The sequence below is a fragment of the Lepidochelys olivacea genome (genome assembly GCF_965140295.1).
Source record: "Lepidochelys olivacea isolate rLepOli2 genome assembly, chromosome: 1".
Lineage (NCBI taxonomy): Eukaryota > Metazoa > Chordata > Testudines > Cheloniidae > Lepidochelys > Lepidochelys olivacea.
The window spans coordinates 160,128,086-160,146,880 of record NC_140411.1 but is presented as its reverse complement, the minus strand read 5'-3'; the positions used below and the strand labels follow the sequence as shown (position 1 = coordinate 160,146,880).

Genomic DNA, 18,795 nt, shown 5'->3' with positions numbered 1-18,795 from the left:
TTGGAGCCTGAAATGCTGGTCATGGTCAGTGTTGCCAGACTGAGTGAGTCTGTGAGACCCCTGTGTGAATCTCTTTCCTTGGAACATTGGCAGGTGACCTGTTAAATCTCCCTGTCAGGTTTCCATGTCCTAACCAGGTGATTCTATGCTGGCATGATGCTGCTGTATGCCAGGGCTCCTGGCTATCACTACTCTTTTGTCCCTGTCTTGGGTCCAGGAGCCCTCAGATACAGTCTCTTTCCTTCTGTCTTCACCTGGGTTCCTTGTGAAGGAGTCCAGGCCTTAACATTGATAAAAACTCTTCCTCTTCACTCTTGACATAGTGCCTGTTTACTGAGAGCCAGCTTGAGTGTTCAGTCTGTAACCTTCTGCTGCTCAGTTTGATGAGAAAATCAGCCCAATAGTTTTGTTGTACCTGCCGAACCTTCAATATGTAATGTCAGTAGTTCATGGCTGTTATCATTTGGTAAGGGGAAAAGGGCTTTCATCAATTCTCTGAAGCCACAAGGGACCGTTACGATCAGCTTGTCTGGCGTATGCCTTGTCTGTTTACTTTCCAGAGTTGTAATTTTTCTAATACTGATTTCTGGAAGGGATCGTCTCTGTCAGAAAGCTTTCCTAGTTCATTTAGTTGAAATCAAAGTCAAAGACCAATAGGGTAATGTTTTTCAAACTGGCTAACTAAATTACAGCTGCAAAAAAAGAGCCTCTTTTGGTAAGTTGGGCCCAGATGATATATTTTGTCTAAATTAAACACCCAAAGTGCTGACAAAAAATTAATTAGTTAACATTTAATTGCTTCTAATAAAGGTAGAGCAGAATTTTGTAGTTACCTCTTAGGACAGCAGATGGCATCTTATACAGCATTATTTATCTCTCTACTTATTTTCTACATCACTGTAGTATCTGAGCACTTTACAAACACTAATGAATTTAGCTTTTTAAGACTTCTGTGAGGTAGGGAAATATTGCTGTCATCACTTTACAGATGGGGAGTTAAAGCAGAGAGACTCTGACTTATCCAGCATCACACAGGAAGTGTGTGGCAGAGCAAGGAATTGAACTTCCTGCATCCCACGGTGCTTCCTTGTCCACTGGACTATCCTTTTTGATATGATAGAGCATTTCTATTAAGCACTTATTTTTGTCGGTGCCTTGAGGGCCCCTTAAGAAAGCATGCATATGCCTACACTATACTCATGATTAGAACATCATAGCTATTACTGCTTTTCTTAAGCTTCTGATTTCTAATTTCTGCCTCATGTTAGAACAAATTGTCCAGTTGCAATTCTGGCATTGTGTGTTTTAGGCCAGGTCTACACTACAGACTTATATCGATATAACTACGTTGCTCGGGGGTATGTGTATGAAAAATCCACACCCCTGAGCAATGAAGTTAGACTGACCTAACCCCTGGTGCAGACAGCACTGTGTTAGCAGGAGAGCTTCTCCTGTCGACATAGCTGCTGCCTCTCAAGGAGGTGGATTAACTACACCAATAGGAGAAGCTCTCCTGTCAGTGCTTCAGCAGCACAGCTGCATTGGTGTATCTGCGCCAATGCAGCATTTTAAGTGCAGACCTGCGCTTAGACTTACAGTGGATATTCCAAAGATATCATGTTGCTGACCAGTTCCAATTTAACTTGCATCATATTGTGTGTTTATATAATAGGTATCTGCTCATCTGAAACTTCAAGAGAAGGATGAAGGCAGAAAGGAGATGGTATGTATATTGCTATTCAAACTGAGGTATTCCTTTGGCTGCATAGTGAAGATGTTAACGTGAAATTTATATAGCTTGAGTTTGTATCTAAAATTGAATTGCAATTAATGTGCATGAATGGGGTAAATAATAACATAACAAAGTTGACAGCTGTTACTGTGTGGGAGGGATAGTAAAATCCTACAAATGTAGCACTCAGTATGGCTGACGGGAAGGTTGATTAGGTAAACATGAAAGATTTATTCAAATATATTGCAGTTTTTGTGGGGCTTTTTTAGTTGCACTTTGTGGCTCAAATTTTTGGACCTACTTGCCTAAGGGCATACACACTCTTGCACATGTCCATACTAATCCCCAGTGCCTGGCTACGAGTACAATTCCGTTGCTGTGTGTGTGCACCTAGGAATGCACAAACATAGTCAATAGCTCTTACAACTGCTACAGAAATTTGCAAGCATAAGTCAGGTACTGTACACATAAGGGCATGAGTTTTTGGGTACATCTTGCCAGGCAGAAAGGGTGTGCTTTTCAGTCATGTTAGTTCAGTTGAGTTAACACAATTAAAAAGATCCATGAAGGTGCAGGCTAACACATCTGAAACTGTTAAGTTTGCCACTCCGTGGTCTAGTGGGGAGACTAAGTTTAAAATACAGCCAGCTGATATGGCTTCTGACATGTTAGCCTGCATCTTAATGTGACTTCTTGTTAAGCTAACTCAGTTGAAGTAACAGAATTGGAAAATGCACCCTTTTTGTCTGGCAAGCCAGGGCCTTTGAAAATGTGGGCCTGTGTTCCTAGGCAGACTTGCAGCTCAAGTGCTCATCACTGTGTGGGTGAGGTTACAGGAGCATTCCCATGCATGTGATAAAAGACCAATTCATTGCTGTGTAGATGTTTTAATACAGAATGTGATTGGGGCGGGGAGGATGGCAACTGAGGCTAAAAATAAAGAAATCACAGCACTGGTGAAAGCAGAGACAGTTCAGGTTGTTGAGAGATTCATGAGAAGTGAAATATTAGGTCAGGTTTTTTTTACTAAAATACGATATTTTGTTAGCGGGGGGTTATTTTTGCATGCTGAAAGCTGTGTTTTTGTCCAGCATAAAATGACACTAACAAGCAAAAGACACGTCCCTGTGTGTCTTAATGTAGGAAGCCTTTAGTGTGATTGTGGGCAGTGCTGGGGCTAATAGGACTTGCATAATAATGTGTTCCTGTAGTTAAAGCAGTGACTACATGTCAAGAGAACTGGGTTCTATTCCTGGCTCTGTTACTGACTTGCTGTGTTACTTTGAGCAAGTCTGTGACTCAGTTATCCCAGTTGTAAGATGACAGTAATACTTCACCATCCTTATAAAAGGTCTTCATTCAAAAGGAGCTATAGAAGTCTAAACTATTGTTATTTTAGTAATTGAATGTTGTATAAGTGACATTATGGGATAAATCCTGCAGTGCTTATGTAACCCACGCACCTCCTGGGTGTGGTGCTCTGTCCCCACTAGTGGCACCCATATCACTTAGAGATTAAAGAGTCTGCTACAGTCCTTAACCAAGGCTATATGGCTTTTTAGCTTATGCAGTAGAGGCTTATACCTTTAGCTCCAAAGGTCCCAGGTTCGATCCTGTCTGCCGACGACCGGGGTCTGTTGGTGTTATAAGTGGGTGTGGCAGGGGGCTCAGTGCAGGAGCGGTACAGGGTGTGGCAGGGGGCTCAGGGCAGGGGGTTGGGGTGCGGCAGGGAATTGGGGTGCGGGGTGCAGGAGGGGTTCGGGGTGTGGGCTCTTGCCTGGCGCCACTTACCTTGAGCGGCTCCAGGGTGGCAGCGGTGCGTAGTGAGGCTAAGGCAGGCTCCCTGCCTGCCCTGGCCCTGCGCCACTCCCAGAAGCGGACGGCACCATGTCCCTGCAGCCCCTGGGGGAGGAGGGACAGAGGGCTCTGCACGCTGCCCTTGCCTGCGGGTACCTCCCCCGCAGCTCCCATTGGCCGTGGTTCCCTGTTCCCGGCTAATGGGAGCTGTGGGGGGCGGTGCCAGGGGGCGCAGGGACGTGGTTCCGGCCGCTTCCGGGAGTGGTGCGGGCCCAGGGCAGACAGGGAGCCTGCCTTAGCCCCATGGCGCCAAGGGGGTGGCAATCCCGCGCGTCGGATCCAAAGCTCTGACGGGACAGATTCGGCCCGCGGGCCGTGGTTTGCCCACCACGACTTAGAGATTAATGAGTCTGCCACAGCCTTAGCTAAGGGCTGTGTGGCTTTTAGCTCATGAAGTAGAGGCTCATGCACTAAGCTTCAGTGGACCCAGGTTCAATCCCGCCCGCCAACGACTGGGGTCTGTCGGTGTTACACTTACTCAAGCAAAACTCTAGTTGAAGTCGATGGGAATTGTTTCTGAGTAAAGATTGCAGGGATTGTTAAAGGAACTGGTCTGTTTTATTATTGATGCTTGTAAGAACCCATAGGCCTAGAACTATGGTATCTGGCAGGTGCTGCTTCCTCATCAGCACCAGGTGCCCATGTAGGGTTGCTGCTAAGAGGAACTGAGAGGCTAAGCGCTGCAGGAAATCCCATTCTAAGAGGCATGACTGACAGCTTTCCTTGATTGGCTGGCACTGCCCATATAAACCAGGAAACCACTTCTGGGAGTCGTCTGAGCAATGCAGACCTCTGATGTGCTTCTGCCTTAGGTCTCCCCCGCTGCAACTTGCCTTGATTCCCTGCTCTTGACTTAGGCTCAGCTCCTGAGCCCAGCCTTGATTTATTGTCTCTGGCTTAAGGCCATTGCAGACTCTGTGAAAGACCCTGGCCTAGCCTGACCCAATTCTCGCCTCACGCTCCCAATTTGGTAATGGACTCTGACTTTGCGGTTTTTACCTGCCCTTGCCCTTTGACCTTCGGCTCCAATGCCAGCAGCTCATTCTGTGCCCACAGGCCACCCACGACCCAGCCTTAACATACTACTAGTACTACTTAAATACAACACAACTCTATCCCAAACAGATTGCTTGCTGCATTTTCTTTTGGTGGGGGTTCAAGATTTAGGGTGTCCGTGATTTTTCTGGGTACTGTCACTTTTTCTTTACTGGAAGAAGTGCCAGATTTTAATTTCTGTTAACCTAGTATAAATGCTGAGGGGCCATCTTGTGCTCCCCAGATCCAGGCACCATTTACACATCTCACTTCATCTGCATGGAAATGGCAAAGGAGGTGGGGGATCAGCCACCTGCGGGGCACAGTCTACTTGACCAGGGCCCACTGAGGTTGCTTTATGGTACAGAAATCCATACAAGGAAAGCGGGTCAGGGCTAAGTGAGTGAGGATGTGCCCTTCTGCCATGTACCTTGGCCAAACTGGACGGTCTCTGCATAAAAGAATAAATGGACACAAATCAGATGTCAAGAATTATAACATTCAAAAACCCGTCGGAGAACGCTTCAGTCTCTTTGGTTTCAGAGTAAAAAGAAAAGGAGTACTTGTGGCACCTTAGAGACTAACCAATTCATTTGAGCATGAGCTTTCGTGAGCTACAGCTCACTTCATCGGATGCATACCATGGAAACTGCAGCAGACTTTATATACACACAGAGAACATGAAACAATACCTCCTCCCACCCCACTGTCCTGCTGGTAATAGCTTATCTAAAGTGATCATCAAGTTGGGCCATTTCCAGCACAAATCCAGGTTTTCTCACCCTCCACCCCCCCACACACAAATTCACTCTCCTGCTGGTAATAGCCCATCCAAAATGACAACTCTCTACACAATGTGCATGATAATCAAGTTGGGCCATTTCCTGCACAAATCCAGGTTCTCTCACCCCCTCACCCCCCTCCAAAAAACACACACACAAACTCCTAAAAGTGGCAATTCTTCAACAAAAAAACTTCAGAAACAGACTCCAATGAGAGACTGCTGAATTGGAATTAATTTGCAAGCTGGATACAATTAACTTAGGCTTGAATAAAGACTGGGAGTGGATGTGCCATTACACACATTAAAACTATTTCCCATTGTTTATTTCCCCCCCTACTGTTCCTCACATGTTCTTGTCAATTGCTGGAAATGGCCCACCTTGATTATCGCTACAAAAGGTCCCCCCCTGCTCTCCTGCTGGTAATAGCTCACCTTTCCTGATCACTCTTGTTACAGTCTGTATGGTAACACCCATTGTTTCATGTTCTCTGTGTATATAAAATCTCCCCACTGTATTTTCCACTGAATGCATCCGATGAAGTGAGCTGTAGCTCACAAAAGCTTATGCTCAAATAAATTTGTTAGTCTCTAAGATGCCACAAGTACTCCTTTTCTTTTTGAGGATGGGAAGTGGACAGTCCCATATTGACTGGTGGTATAGCTGGAAAGGGAGTGCAGACTGGAGCTATATTCCTTTTTCTGTGGTGTATCAGGGCAGCTGTGACAACAAGGAGTCCTTGGTAGATTGCTCTGAACCACACTACCTGGATGCATGGGGTGAGGTCAGGTGCACAGGGCCTCTCAGGGATGTTCCGCCAAATTTCACACACATCCCTGGGGGATCTGTCAGGGTTTGTGGATGCTCCGTGGCCTATTGACTCAACGACTTGAGAGGAACTCTGCTTGAGACTCTCAGAGGTTTCCTCCCACTCTGCCCCTTCCTGCAGAATTAGCTGCGGCTGTGCTGCTCATAGATGAGAGATGGGAAAACCCTTTCTGACCCGTGTGGTGGTCACTTTACACCCTTCCTGAAGCATTCGGAGATTGTAATACATTTTCTTTGCCTTTGTTTCTGACCTAATTGTGCACACAGTAGGGACGACAAAAGCTATTTGAAACCTTAGAAACACAATAGAGCATGAGGCTTTAACAGATACTGGCATATGTTCCTTTCTGGAGTGTTCTGTACATCCTCTGAGTAAGTATCCCAGAGAATCTGCATAAATCATGAGGGTGTTCAACTGGTTTGTTTTCATCCTTTATAGAAAAACCAGTGATAATAGTAAGAGATGTTTTGGGGTTTTTTGTGGTAACAATCTAAATGACCTGTGTTGTTGCTTTGATTCTGTCCCCAGGTAAAGGAGATCTTGACAGCTCTGGGTTTGCTGACATGTGCCAATACAAGAACTGGAAGTCTTTCTGGGGGCCAGAGGAAGCGTCTTGCCATTGCTTTGGAGCTGGTGAACAACCCGCCAGTTATGTTTTTTGATGAACCTACCAGGTAAATCAAGGCCAAATGTTAGAAAGTGTACCGCTGCTACAATGGGTGGGATTCACAGAAGTATTTAGGCACCTAATGCCCATTGATATAAATGGGACTTAGATGCCTACCTACCTTTGTGAGTCCCCCCCCAGCATGTGCTAGAGAACTACCACAGAACGTACTAGCCCTTGTTAGCATCTTAGCTGAAACAGAAGAAAATCAAGACTTTCCTTTGAAACGTAGACAGCAGATTATATGCTGCATCAGGCTATGTAGCTTCTCGTTTGCTACACTCACCTTTCATTGCTAGAAAATGCTTCTGGTATGTTTTACTTAAAATATTTGTATCAGCATCAGTAAAAGCTGTAATTTTTTAATACTGTTTTTAAAGGGCCTGATTTGCATCTGTGTTACTCCAGTTTATTCTGACATAATACTGTAGAAAGCAACTGAGTTACACCTGCGTACAGCTATAGAGCAATTCAACCCCCAAGAAATAATTTTAATAGGGTCACCAGTTAGTGCACTGGCTAACTCTTGTAACCTGACATGACATGAGGCTGTTAAAGGTGGTTGTTAGGGAAACAATATAGAAGGGGGAGATTGAGAAAAATCCTAGAGGATCCCGCAGAAGAGAGGCAGAAAAAATTCTTCAGATTATAATGTGTAGTTTCCCTTTAAGTGAAGATTTCCAATTAGCTTAAACATTTTTGATTATTGAATTTTTTAAATATAATATATTTAGGATCAAATTCTGCCCTCAGGTAGACACTCATGACAGCCCTGAAGACAGTCAGGCCACAGGTGTGTATCTGAGAGTAGAATTTAGTTTGTTCGACTTGGGAGCGTCATTAGTCAGAACCCACAATCACAGAATTTGAAAATTGCATTAGGTAGCTCTGAGAATAGCTCCCATTTTAATTAAGTATGATGAATGCCTGATAAAGGAAAAGGCTGGGGGGAGGGAGGGGGAGGGAAGAGAAATACTATACCACACAGCATCTCTGGGTTCTTGTTAGATGATAAAGATGCATGTTGTAAAAAGATAATAATGAGAAACAGAAACATCATAGGACATGTATTATTTTGAACAGTTGCATATGGAACCACAGATCTAATAAACACCTTTGTGCCTTTATTTTCAGTGGCTTGGACAGTGCATCTTGCTTTCAGGTTGTCTCTCTCATGAAGGCATTAGCCCAGGGTGGCAGGTCCATCATCTGCACTATTCATCAACCAAGTGCCAAACTGTTTGAGTTATTTGATCAGGTACCCTTCAGAAATTCTTCTCTTTACATATTTGTTTGAATATGTTGTATCTATAATTGGTGTAGGCTGGAGATAATGCAAAATCACAGATCATGTCCTGAATCAGTATCACTGGAGTCGTAGGTTTGAACAAAATGGTTTTCACTTTTTTCCTTCATGTTCCTATTTTTATATTACGTTATATTTATTATTTATTTGATTTTTAAAGAATCTGACTGGTAAATTTTAGAAGTCGTGATTATCACACTTTTTAATTTTGGGTGTGTGTTATAGTAAATAAGAATTAGTATGAGTGCGTTACTGTTAAGGTCTGTAATGTTGCTGGACCAAATTCTCATCCTGGCTACTCTGGTGTAAATTCAGAAAATTCCATTGATTTTTGATGGAATTACTCCTGTTTGACCCTGAATAACTGAGAACAGATTGCTTTTTTGCATTCATGTGAAAAGAATAAAACGGAAAAATAAAGTCTGTCAGAAATCTTTGTTCACGCTGATGGCAGGATATGGTCTGTTCCTGTTTAGATTAGATTTAAGTTTACTTTAAACGTTTTATGCCATTTAAGTGAGAGTTGTGAGAGCTTAGAGAAAACCCACTCTACAGTAGGTGAACAAGCTCTTGAAGATTACTACTCTTTCAATAAGTTTAAATGAAGTCAATAGGCTAAAAGCAAGACTAATCAAGCTATTTCTTACTGCTCTTCCTTCTCCTCCTCCTGTTCTCCCATTGCCCCCTGAATTCACCAGCCCCATCTTCATACCAAAAACACAAATAATTTATGGAAATAAGATGGCACAGTCATGCCATTTCCAGCCTGGTTTCCAACCTGTGTCTAAGACCAGGGTGGGCAAACTTTTTTTGGCCCGAGGGCCACATCGGGGTTGCAAAATTATATGGAGGGCCGGGTAGGGAAGGCTGTGCCTGGCCCCCACCCCCTATTTGCCCCTGCCCCCTGACTACCCCCCTCAGAATCCCTGACCCATCCAACCCCCCTGCTCCTTGTTCCCTGACTACCCTGACCCTATCCACACCCCCACCCCCTGACAGGCCCCCTGGGACTCCCATGCCCTATCCAGCCCCTCCCCGTTCCCTGACTGGCGCCCTCCATCCCCCCAGAACATCTGCTCCCTGTCTGCCCCTCGGGGCTCCCCGTCCCCTTACCATGCCGGAGCCAGCCACAGGAGCGGCGGGCCAGAGCGCTGACGGCATAGTGAGCGGAGGCTGCGGGGAAGGGAGAACAGCAGGGAAGGGGCTGGCGGTGAGCCTCCCCAGCCAGGAGCTCAGGGGCTGGGCAGGATGGTCCTGTGGGCTGGATGTGGCCCGCGGGCCGTAGTTTGCCCACTTCTGGTCTAAGGGATGAATCATGATGTTTCTGTATTAGTACACTACAAGCCCTGAAGGGGTAATTTTGCAGAGTTCACATCTTGAACATCTTTAATATTCTGCAGATTTTCCATTAATTGTAATTCCACATTCAGTGTTGACAAATCTTTTCAATCCATTGCTATTTCCTTCCAAATCAAACAGCTAGTAACTGACTACTCCAGTTGCTGTCAGAAAGCAGGTAGACACACATTCAAAGGTTCTGATGTTTTCTCACTTTCTATATCTTTTATTTTTCAGCTCTGTGTTTTAAGTCAAGGACAATGTATTTACCGTGGGAAAGTGTTAAACCTTGTCCCTTATTTGAGAGATTTCGGTTTAAACTGTCCAACCTACCACAATCCAGCAGATTTTGGTAAGGAAAATTGAATAACTTTTCCAGTTTGCTTATTTTGCTTTTGATTAGCTCTTCTGAATGAAATAGAAATAGGGAGGCTTTTATTGGTTTTTGTTTCTATATTTTTACTGAGTCAGTGTGAAATGAGTCCCCTCTTCTTTGTAAATCATAGAATCATAGAATCATAGAATATCAGGGTTGGAAGGGACCCCAGAAGGTCATCTAGTCCAACCCCCTGCTCAAAGCAGGACCAATTCCCAGTTAAATCATCCCAGCCAGGGCTTTGTCAAGCCTGACCTTAAAAACCTCTAAGGAAGGAGATTCTACCACCTCCCTAGGTAACGCATTCCAGTGTTTCACCACCCTCTTAGTGAAAAAGTTTTTCCTAATATCCAATCTAAACCTCCCCCACTGCAACTTGAGACCATTTCTCCTCGTTCTGTCATTTTAATGCCATCTAGTGGTGGGACTAATTAGTGACTTTTTCTGATTGAAATGCAAACTATGGAGTAGTAGGAAATGAAAGGCAGAATGTGGGTCACACCTATAAACTACCGTGGTTTTCTAACGAAACACCACAGCCCTTATGAAAACAATACTACATCATTCTACAGTCATAGCTGAGTGATTCACAGTAACAGTAGGGACCAAAAGAAACAGGTCTGAAATCCATATAATGAGTACTAAGGCAGCCATACATTCACTATATTTCCTTTAAAATGTTGTATTTAACAAGTATTAGCAGCAGAAAAATGTGGGCTTTTTACATACAAATATTGTGCATTTAAGGCCTGCTTCTGCTCCCATTGAAATCAGCGGCAAAAGCTCTCATTGACTTCAGTGTTGCAGGATTAGGCCCCAGTAGCCAAGCCTGTGACTAATGCTTGGTGTAGAATGAGTACATCTCTTCTGAATGCTCTGTGTAGTGATGGAGGTTGCATCTGGTGAATACGGGGACCAGAACAGTCGGCTGGTCAGAGCAGCACGGGAAGGGAAGTGCGACACAGACTACAAGAGAGATGCTGGTGGCGAGCATGAACTGAACCCCTTCTTATGGCATCGACCCTCTGAAGAGGTAAATCCATGCAGAGCACTGAAGGGGAGGGAGGTTGAGAGAAATAATCTAAATATTAAGGAAGTAGCGGAGAGTTTTGCATGTTCTGCTGCATGAAGTTGGGGCTTGTTAGTGAAAAGTAAATAAGATTGTGCACGGAGCTTAGTTTGTTGTGTTGTCTGTCGCCTCAGGACTCTTCATCCACAGAAGGCTGTCACAGCTTCTCAGCCAGCTGCCTCACCCAGTTCTGCATCCTCTTTAAAAGAACTTTTCTCACCATCATGAGGGATTCGGTAAGGCTGCTTTTAACATATTTTTGTAGCCCAAGGCACTTTTCGTGTGTTTGTGATGTGGGCTTAACTTCAGCATCCACCTTATGTGCGTGCAGATTGGCACAGAACTTTGAAACATGGTGGTTGTGTTTTGAGTCTCAGTAATAATAGTACGAGAGTGGGGAATCATGCAGTTTTCATTGGTATTCCGATAGGAGAAACGTCTGAAAAAATCCCATCCAGGGCCTGATTCTCTGCTACGCTACACCCTGTGCAGTCATTACACCAGTGCAAAGGGAGTGCAAAGGTGCATTGGTGTAAATGATTCTGCCAACTGCAAGGCAGTGGAGAATCAGGCTGTTATTAATTACAGAGTCATAAGGGGAGGAGTGGGATAAATGTGTTCTTTTCAAATATAACGGGCCAGTTAATGAGGTGAAGTCACAGTGTGCATTGTGTATATGTTTGGGTGTATGGAGGCTGCACAGCAGCAGGAAGCTTGGGAGGAATTCTCAGGTCACTCAGCTAGAGTTCCTTTTGTGGCTCTGAACGGCTATGCTGGATTAGGAGCTTCACCACCCTGCACTTCCTCATGTGCCAGCACGGGACCATTGCCCCCGTTGGTCAAAGCTCCCAATAGTTAATTAAGGTAAATTAAAATGTTTAGTTAAGACACTGTAATCTTAATGTCAAGGAATAATAGCATCCAAAAAGGAATATCCAGTTTCAGATTTTCCAGATTTACCATCTAGGCATTATCCTCTTAGAAAATTATGAGTTTTACTAGTTGCCTACAGAGGCTACCCCACAGATAAGACCTTCAAAAGACCATCCTCTCATTGTACAATAGTTTCCTCATCTCTTCCAGTGGGGTGCTCAAATTGGGCACTTAATAGCTATTACTTTAGGAAGTTTCTTTTTGCCTAATCATAAAGATGCAACTATTCTAGATTTTCTTCTGGCCTCTGTACCTTGTGCCATATCTATTCGTAGTCATACTGAATGATTGAGAGAATACCAAGAGCTAATCAATATCAGATTAATTTGGTTTTGTCAGTATAAGCTCAAAATATCTTGTCTGACTCTTTCAGGGCCCTTTCTATTATGATTCAGCTACTTTTTAGGCAGAGGAAAAAGTCTGCTTCTCTAAAGGAAGTATGCCAGTGGCTACACTGAGATTGTCAGACACTATTCTGGCACATCCTCAGTTACAGCCTTTGCCTGGAGAGCAAAATTCTGTTTTCCATTGGTCCTTGTATCTGATTGGCAGGGGTACATCTAGAAATCCCATTAATGTAGCTTTGTCCATCTGAAGCCCAATTTGCTAGTAGGAAATGCCCATTTGAAAGTAGTTCATTTTAGGATATATTTAAGATTTTTGCAGGCGGTTAGTTGATTTTACATTCAGTGTGGCAGCTGTTAGATCCAAACATGGTGATCAGAGATACTACTTTTCCTTGCTCCTAGGTCCTGACACATTTGCGGATCACATCACACATTGGAATTGGACTTCTCATAGGCTTGCTATATTTAGGGATTGGAAATGAAGCTAAGAAGGTCTTAAGCAACTCTGGCTTCCTCTTTTTTTCCATGTTGTTCCTTATGTTTGCTGCTCTCATGCCAACTGTCCTTACATGTGAGTACTGACCATGTTACTATATTTTCTGTAAATAAGTTATTTTAGCTGGAATGAAGTAAGCAGTGCTGGAGTATACCTATTTCATGTGAAACCACATATGAATTTTAGCTTAATTTTTAATTAAAGTGTTTGAGTAAATTTTGCACTCATTCAACTCAAGGACTAATTGCACTGGACAGAGAAAAATTTCCAGCTCTGGTCTGAAATTTGCCATGTTCAGAAGATGCCAGTGATGTGACCCTGTGTCATATGTAAACAATGTATATGGATAGGTACTAGGATGACATCTTTAAGCTTTTTAACTTGTGACTCTTTAACTATAGGGCTGTCACCATTAACATGTGAGGGACTTGCAGTCTTACATTTTAGGCTGTCATCTTAGAATCCCTCTATGACAGGAGAGAAGACTTGTGGCTTTCAACTTTTAACCACATAGTTTTTGTTTACAAAGCCACTTTAAGGGAGAACCGTGTCATCTGAGCAGCCTGGCAGATATGTGCACAAGGAGAGGCTCTCCAGGCTGACCTCTTGAGCCTCAAGAGACATGAGTCAGTGTGTGTTGCTGGTCTGACAATTGTTTTGGAGTTCCTGGCACGCTGTAGTATTGCAGCATCTCAGAATTACAAACGGGTAGGGTGTTATTATGCACAAGCATGTCACACTCTAACGGTGTAAGTAACCATCTTATTAATTTTTATTCTATCTAGTTCCTCTTGAGATGGGTGTATTTCTCAGAGAGCATCTGAACTACTGGTATAGTCTGAAGGCCTACTATCTAGCTAAAACCATGGCTGATGTTCCTTTTCAGGTATATACTTTTGAATAAACCACAGAGCATTCTTCTTGTATCCGCTTGCAAATGAAGTAGATACCAGCATTTCATCGGTGTTTTAATCTCATATACATACCAGAGTGGTGGAAAACTGCCTGTGTATTAGTGTGTGAGCTTCTTGACTTAAACCAAACACCCCATTGGGAATAAATGGCAGGACCTTATTGAAATCAAGATCCTGTGTCTAACCTGAGCTTTCCTGAATAAATAAACTAAACAAAGATAGGGACTTTTCATTTGCTTTTGTGCTTAGTGGCTGCAAAGGGCCGGTAACAAGTGGAAGCAGGTTTTTTAGTCTAAAGTAGCATGCAGGACACGATAGATTTCATAGGATGTGGTGGAGGTGCTAACTGTCCTCTGAGCATCATCACTTTGAGTACAGCATTGAGGGATGAGAGAGATGGGTTAAGTGGGATACAATGCTTTCTAGGTGTTGATATTGCTTTCAGCAACACTGAAACATTCTGTATGGCTTTTGGCTTGACTCTATAATGTAGTAACTGCAGATGTATCTTTCTGCAGATTATGTTTCCTGTGGCGTATTGCAGCATCGTGTATTGGATGACTTCACAGCCATCAGATGCGCTCCGATTTGTCCTGTTCGCAGCCCTGGGAACAATGACATCGCTAGTGGCTCAGTCATTAGGTCTTTTGATAGGTGCAGCCTCCACATCACTTCAGGTACTGGCATTTGTATTTTATGAACTCACCAGAACCTTGCTTCCCCTGGCAATGGCTACTTATGCCTTCTTGCCACGGCTGCTGCTGTAAGTTCTCTGACCTCCTTTGCACTTCTCATCTGACTCTGAACCACCTGCAAAGAAACAGCAAAGAAGGGGTTCTCTAGCCTGTTCTTGGTATCTTTACAGCTGCTTGAGAATTAATAAATAATAGCGAGAAAGCAATGATGTTGTTACAGCATTTTAAAAGAATGAGCTCTTTAAGCACCTCAGCACTGAATGTGTTGCCAGATCACCCATCTCTTTCAAATGGATGTTCTACCCCACTCACCCACAAGTGCACTATGTCCTATAAGTTGCAGAACTGATGTGATTCTGTAGTGCAAAGGGAGTTAGGGTGCTGGGGACCTGCAGCTGTGCTCACTGATGGCATCCAAGTACAGACAGAAAAGTGCAGGAGGCAAGGCAGAGTCACCACTAAACAGATCTATAACCCAAACCATCTACATAGAGGGAGTGAAGCAGCTGTTGACATGACTGCTGCCCTGAAGAAGGTCTAGCTGCAGGGGGCGACACTGCAATGCCATTCCATAGCCTGGCCGGGTGAACTTCAACTGCTTATCTGAGTTTGACACAAGGACAGAGGATTTGTGCCTTAGAGAGTGTTTGCTGAATTAAAGACTCACAGCAATGCAGAAATTAAAAGCAGGGAGTACCCCGAGCCCCTGGATGTTTGTTTGGCTGTCTGAGAAGGCATCTTTTGTTTCCTCCTTTTTCCAGGTGGCAACATTCGTGGGTCCAGTTACAGCCATCCCAGTCCTCCTTTTCTCAGGATTCTTTGTCAGTTTTGATACCATTCCCGCATACCTCCAGTGGATGTCCTACATCTCATATGTCAGGTACCATGTGGGAAGCCAGTGGTATCTTAACCTGGAATTTTTTGTCTTTTAATGCTAAGGTTACCACATTTACAGCACATTCTTTCAGGATTTAATGTGATGTATTTCCATGTTTCCAGTAAGAAATATGTAAAAGAACAATACCAAATTATTTTACTGTACGAAGTATGTATAACAACATGAAATAAGAAAAATCTTACCATGGATTATATGTAATGGGTCAATATCTGTGCTGATTTATGCCTTGTTCAATCTCACTAAATTCAATGGGTGCACAGCAGAGAATTTGGACTAGTTGCTTTGACATATAAAGGTGAAGACAAAAAGTGTCCATAGCAAGACTTGAATGGGGTTGCCAGCACTTCACTTTGGAGGCTATTTAGCACTTTATTGTGTATCTCATGGCATATCTCACTGACGGTTCAGACAGACCTCCTGGATAAAGCCTGTTTGTCCAGTTTAACCAATACTGATACTACTGTAGGTGAGCAATGCGTTTTCTCCAGAGGAAGAGGGTCAGGAAGGTGACATCGCAGAGGGAGCTAAGGGGACTTAGAAAATGTCCACTAAAAGAACTTTTGTATATGTCCTAGATAATGGCAAAGTCAGTCTGAGGTGGGGAAAAATAGTTTCTTTCCAGGTTGTAGAACTATAAAGACAACACAAGTCAAACTCTGGTCTTGTTTGCAAATACACCAGACCGAGTTCATGCCTCATATCCAAAGACTTATCAGAAGCCAGAAGTCAGTGTAAACTGGGATGGTAGCTAGCATCCAATGTCAGGATGGAGGAGAAATGGTTTTGTTCCTAAGGCCCCTGACCAACCCATGTGAAGTCCCACGGAAATCAGAGTCCCACAGAGGGATCCATGCTAGCTCATCTGGTCCTAAGTGAGACCAGATCCAGGTTAGACGGGGGAGCTGGGGGAAGTTTCCTTCGTGGTGAGGGTGTGCCACGAGAAGCATGCAGAGGACAGTTAAAATGAGACATTCCAGTTTCTTCCTCATCACACAATACAACTGTCTCCAGGCACTAAGTATATTTTCTCTTTAAAAATATTTATATTAACCATGTCAATTTTAATAAAGTCATTAGCATGTTTTTTTAATATAAAAAGAGATTATTCTGATTTTTTTTAAAAAGTGTTCTCCTTTAAGGAAAGTTGACTGTATTGTTTTTGCATATTCTATTAAAGGCAAAATTCTATCCTATTGCACCCATGCAAAACCCACTGAAGTGTGATTTGCTTGAATGCAACCGAAGAAAGAATCTAGCCTAAAACTTCCTGCCTCTGAGGGCAGTATTTAAATCTTCAGTGTTTACCATCTGAGCTGTAATTATGAGTGTTTTCCATTTTGAGTACCGTATATACTCATTCATAAGCTGAATATTTTTGGTAAAAACGTGACACATCAAAGAGCGGGGGTCGGCTTATAAACAGGTCTACACCAAAATTTGATGATTTAAAACTCTGCGAAATCATTGAATTGAATATCTAATACATTGTCGTTTTGTTTACCTGGAGTGTCTGCAGGCATGGAGCCCCTCAGTTCCCTTTGGCCATGGTTCTCTGTTCCCAGCCAATGGGAGCTGCGGAAAGTGGCTGGGAACAGCGAACCGCTGCCACAGGGAGCTGAGGGGCTCCATGCCTGCAGACGCTCCAGGTAAACAAAACATCCTGACCTGCCAGCAGCCTACCCTGGCAGACTGGGAGCCAAAGTTTGCCAACCTCTGAAATATAGGGTTGGCTTATGAAAGGGTCATACAGTTTTTACTATTTTTACCTATCCACCTTGGGGGGGTCGGCTTATAAACGAACGGGCTAATGAATGAGTATATACGGTACAGCTGAAAAAATGAACAATGCTTGCCCTGGTTAGAATTTTATCTTGTAATCCATCCTTTCCTTTCTAGGTATGGGTTTGAAGGTGTTATTCTCTCCATCTATGGATTGGATCGAGAAGATCTTCACTGCGACAAAGATGATACTTGCCACTTCCAAAAATCAGCGGCCATCCTGAGAGAACTGGATGTAGAAAATGCCAAACTTTACCTGGACTTCATTGTGCTTGGAATTTTTTTCTTCTCTCTGCGTCTCATTGCCTATTTTGTTCTCAGATACAAAATCCAAGCAGAGAGGTAAAGGAAAAACAAACAAAACTATCCAATAGGAAGAACCCTAGACATGCAGTAGAGGGCACTTGTTGTTGTCTCATTGTGGCAGGCTGGTGTCCAGTGCCCAGTTACAGACGCTGTTATGATCCAGCCCATAGAGAACCGTATTGGGTTAGTGGATGTGTAGTGTTAAGCTAATCAGTCCATTTGGATTGGGTCACATTTTCATTACACTTCTAGCTTTAACTGGGAAGAAGAAATAGAAGGGAATTTTGCCATGTAGAATTTCAACTGTGAAACGATGTAAAAACTGGTTCCAGGAACTTTGCTTTTTGAAAACCATCTCTGTGATAAGATGATGTTTATCCTGATAGCCAGAGTTGTAAAATGACATCTTTACGTGGCTGGTGACTATTGATCAACATTCAGTCAAGTACCAAGTGCGGGAATGCAAAGAAAGTAGCATTATCACTTCATTTTAAATTCAGAGTGTCATCTCTGAAATTTTTTTATGTATCACTTTGCAGTTCTCTTCCACAAGAATTATCCATCCAAACCCAAAGTCTGTAAGCTTATTGATTCTCAAGAAAAGATGTATCTTTTCAATAGGGATGGATAATATGTAAAAAAAGAAGAAGAAAATCAGTGATACATGTCACTTTTGTGTGTGTATCTAAATTTAGAATTCTGGTGCTTTACTTGACAAGATGGTCTGAGACTCAGAAATTGTAATAGTAAGGAAAAAAGACAAAATCAGAGTTAGAACTGTAAACCTGTGATTCCCTATGGAAAAAAATATAGAGCACAGATAGTCAGGAATATTTAAGCTGTCCACAGATGATTGCTTTATTTTTTTAAAAAATCTGTTTTTGCAAAGTCTTTTAAACCCACCTTAATTGTGATACTTAAAATGCTAATTGTGTTCATTATCCACATGAATTACCTCCTATGAATGCAAAAGCAAAGAGCTCCAAGGCTGTTTTCTTTTGTAATGACATCTAGAAGTTTTTAGCATTCTGTTGGGTTCTTTGTTTATCTAGCCCATATCTGTGGATATGGTTTGTATCATTTTACTTTTGGTCATATATGCATCAGTTGAAACATTAAATGCTTCAGATATTTCCTTTTGGCTGAAGCTTGAATATAGTTAAAGGAATCCTGCAAACCAGGATAGCTGGTTAAATGCTGTCTGTGAGACAGTGAACATTTGTGTCTGAATTACTGTCATGGGATGCTCTACTCACTGCTGAAGCGCCTCCTTCTGTCCACATCTCGGGATTAGCTCTACCAGAGCGACTCCCCTTCCTGCTGTTGCACTCCATCACTCTCTCTCTGTCTCAGGACGGAAACTGCTCCTGCTTCATGGCTTGGCCCTCAGACCAGGTCAGTGTAGTCTTCCCTGACTTGGGTATCAGAGTCTCTCA

At 43.1% G+C, this 18,795-nt stretch overlaps 1 protein-coding gene across 1 annotated transcript in view; it reads left to right on the top strand.

The window, feature by feature from the left end:
- ABCG1 (ATP binding cassette subfamily G member 1) overlaps window positions 1-18,189 on the top strand; it is an 82,444-nt gene extending 64,255 nt beyond the window's left edge. Inside the window, exons 5-15 of the mRNA XM_084613335.1 lie at window positions 1,673-1,723; window positions 6,764-6,909; window positions 8,037-8,160; window positions 9,784-9,898; window positions 10,807-10,955; window positions 11,126-11,227; window positions 12,674-12,842; window positions 13,553-13,653; window positions 14,200-14,358; window positions 15,138-15,256; window positions 17,171-18,189. Coding sequence (XP_084469461.1) covers window positions 1,673-1,723; window positions 6,764-6,909; window positions 8,037-8,160; window positions 9,784-9,898; window positions 10,807-10,955; window positions 11,126-11,227; window positions 12,674-12,842; window positions 13,553-13,653; window positions 14,200-14,358; window positions 15,138-15,256; window positions 17,171-17,399 — 1,464 coding nt within the window. The 3' untranslated portion in view covers window positions 17,400-18,189. The remainder of the gene's footprint in view (window positions 1-1,672; window positions 1,724-6,763; window positions 6,910-8,036; window positions 8,161-9,783; window positions 9,899-10,806; window positions 10,956-11,125; window positions 11,228-12,673; window positions 12,843-13,552; window positions 13,654-14,199; window positions 14,359-15,137; window positions 15,257-17,170) is intronic.
- The last annotated feature ends 606 nt before the right edge of the window (window positions 18,190-18,795 follow it).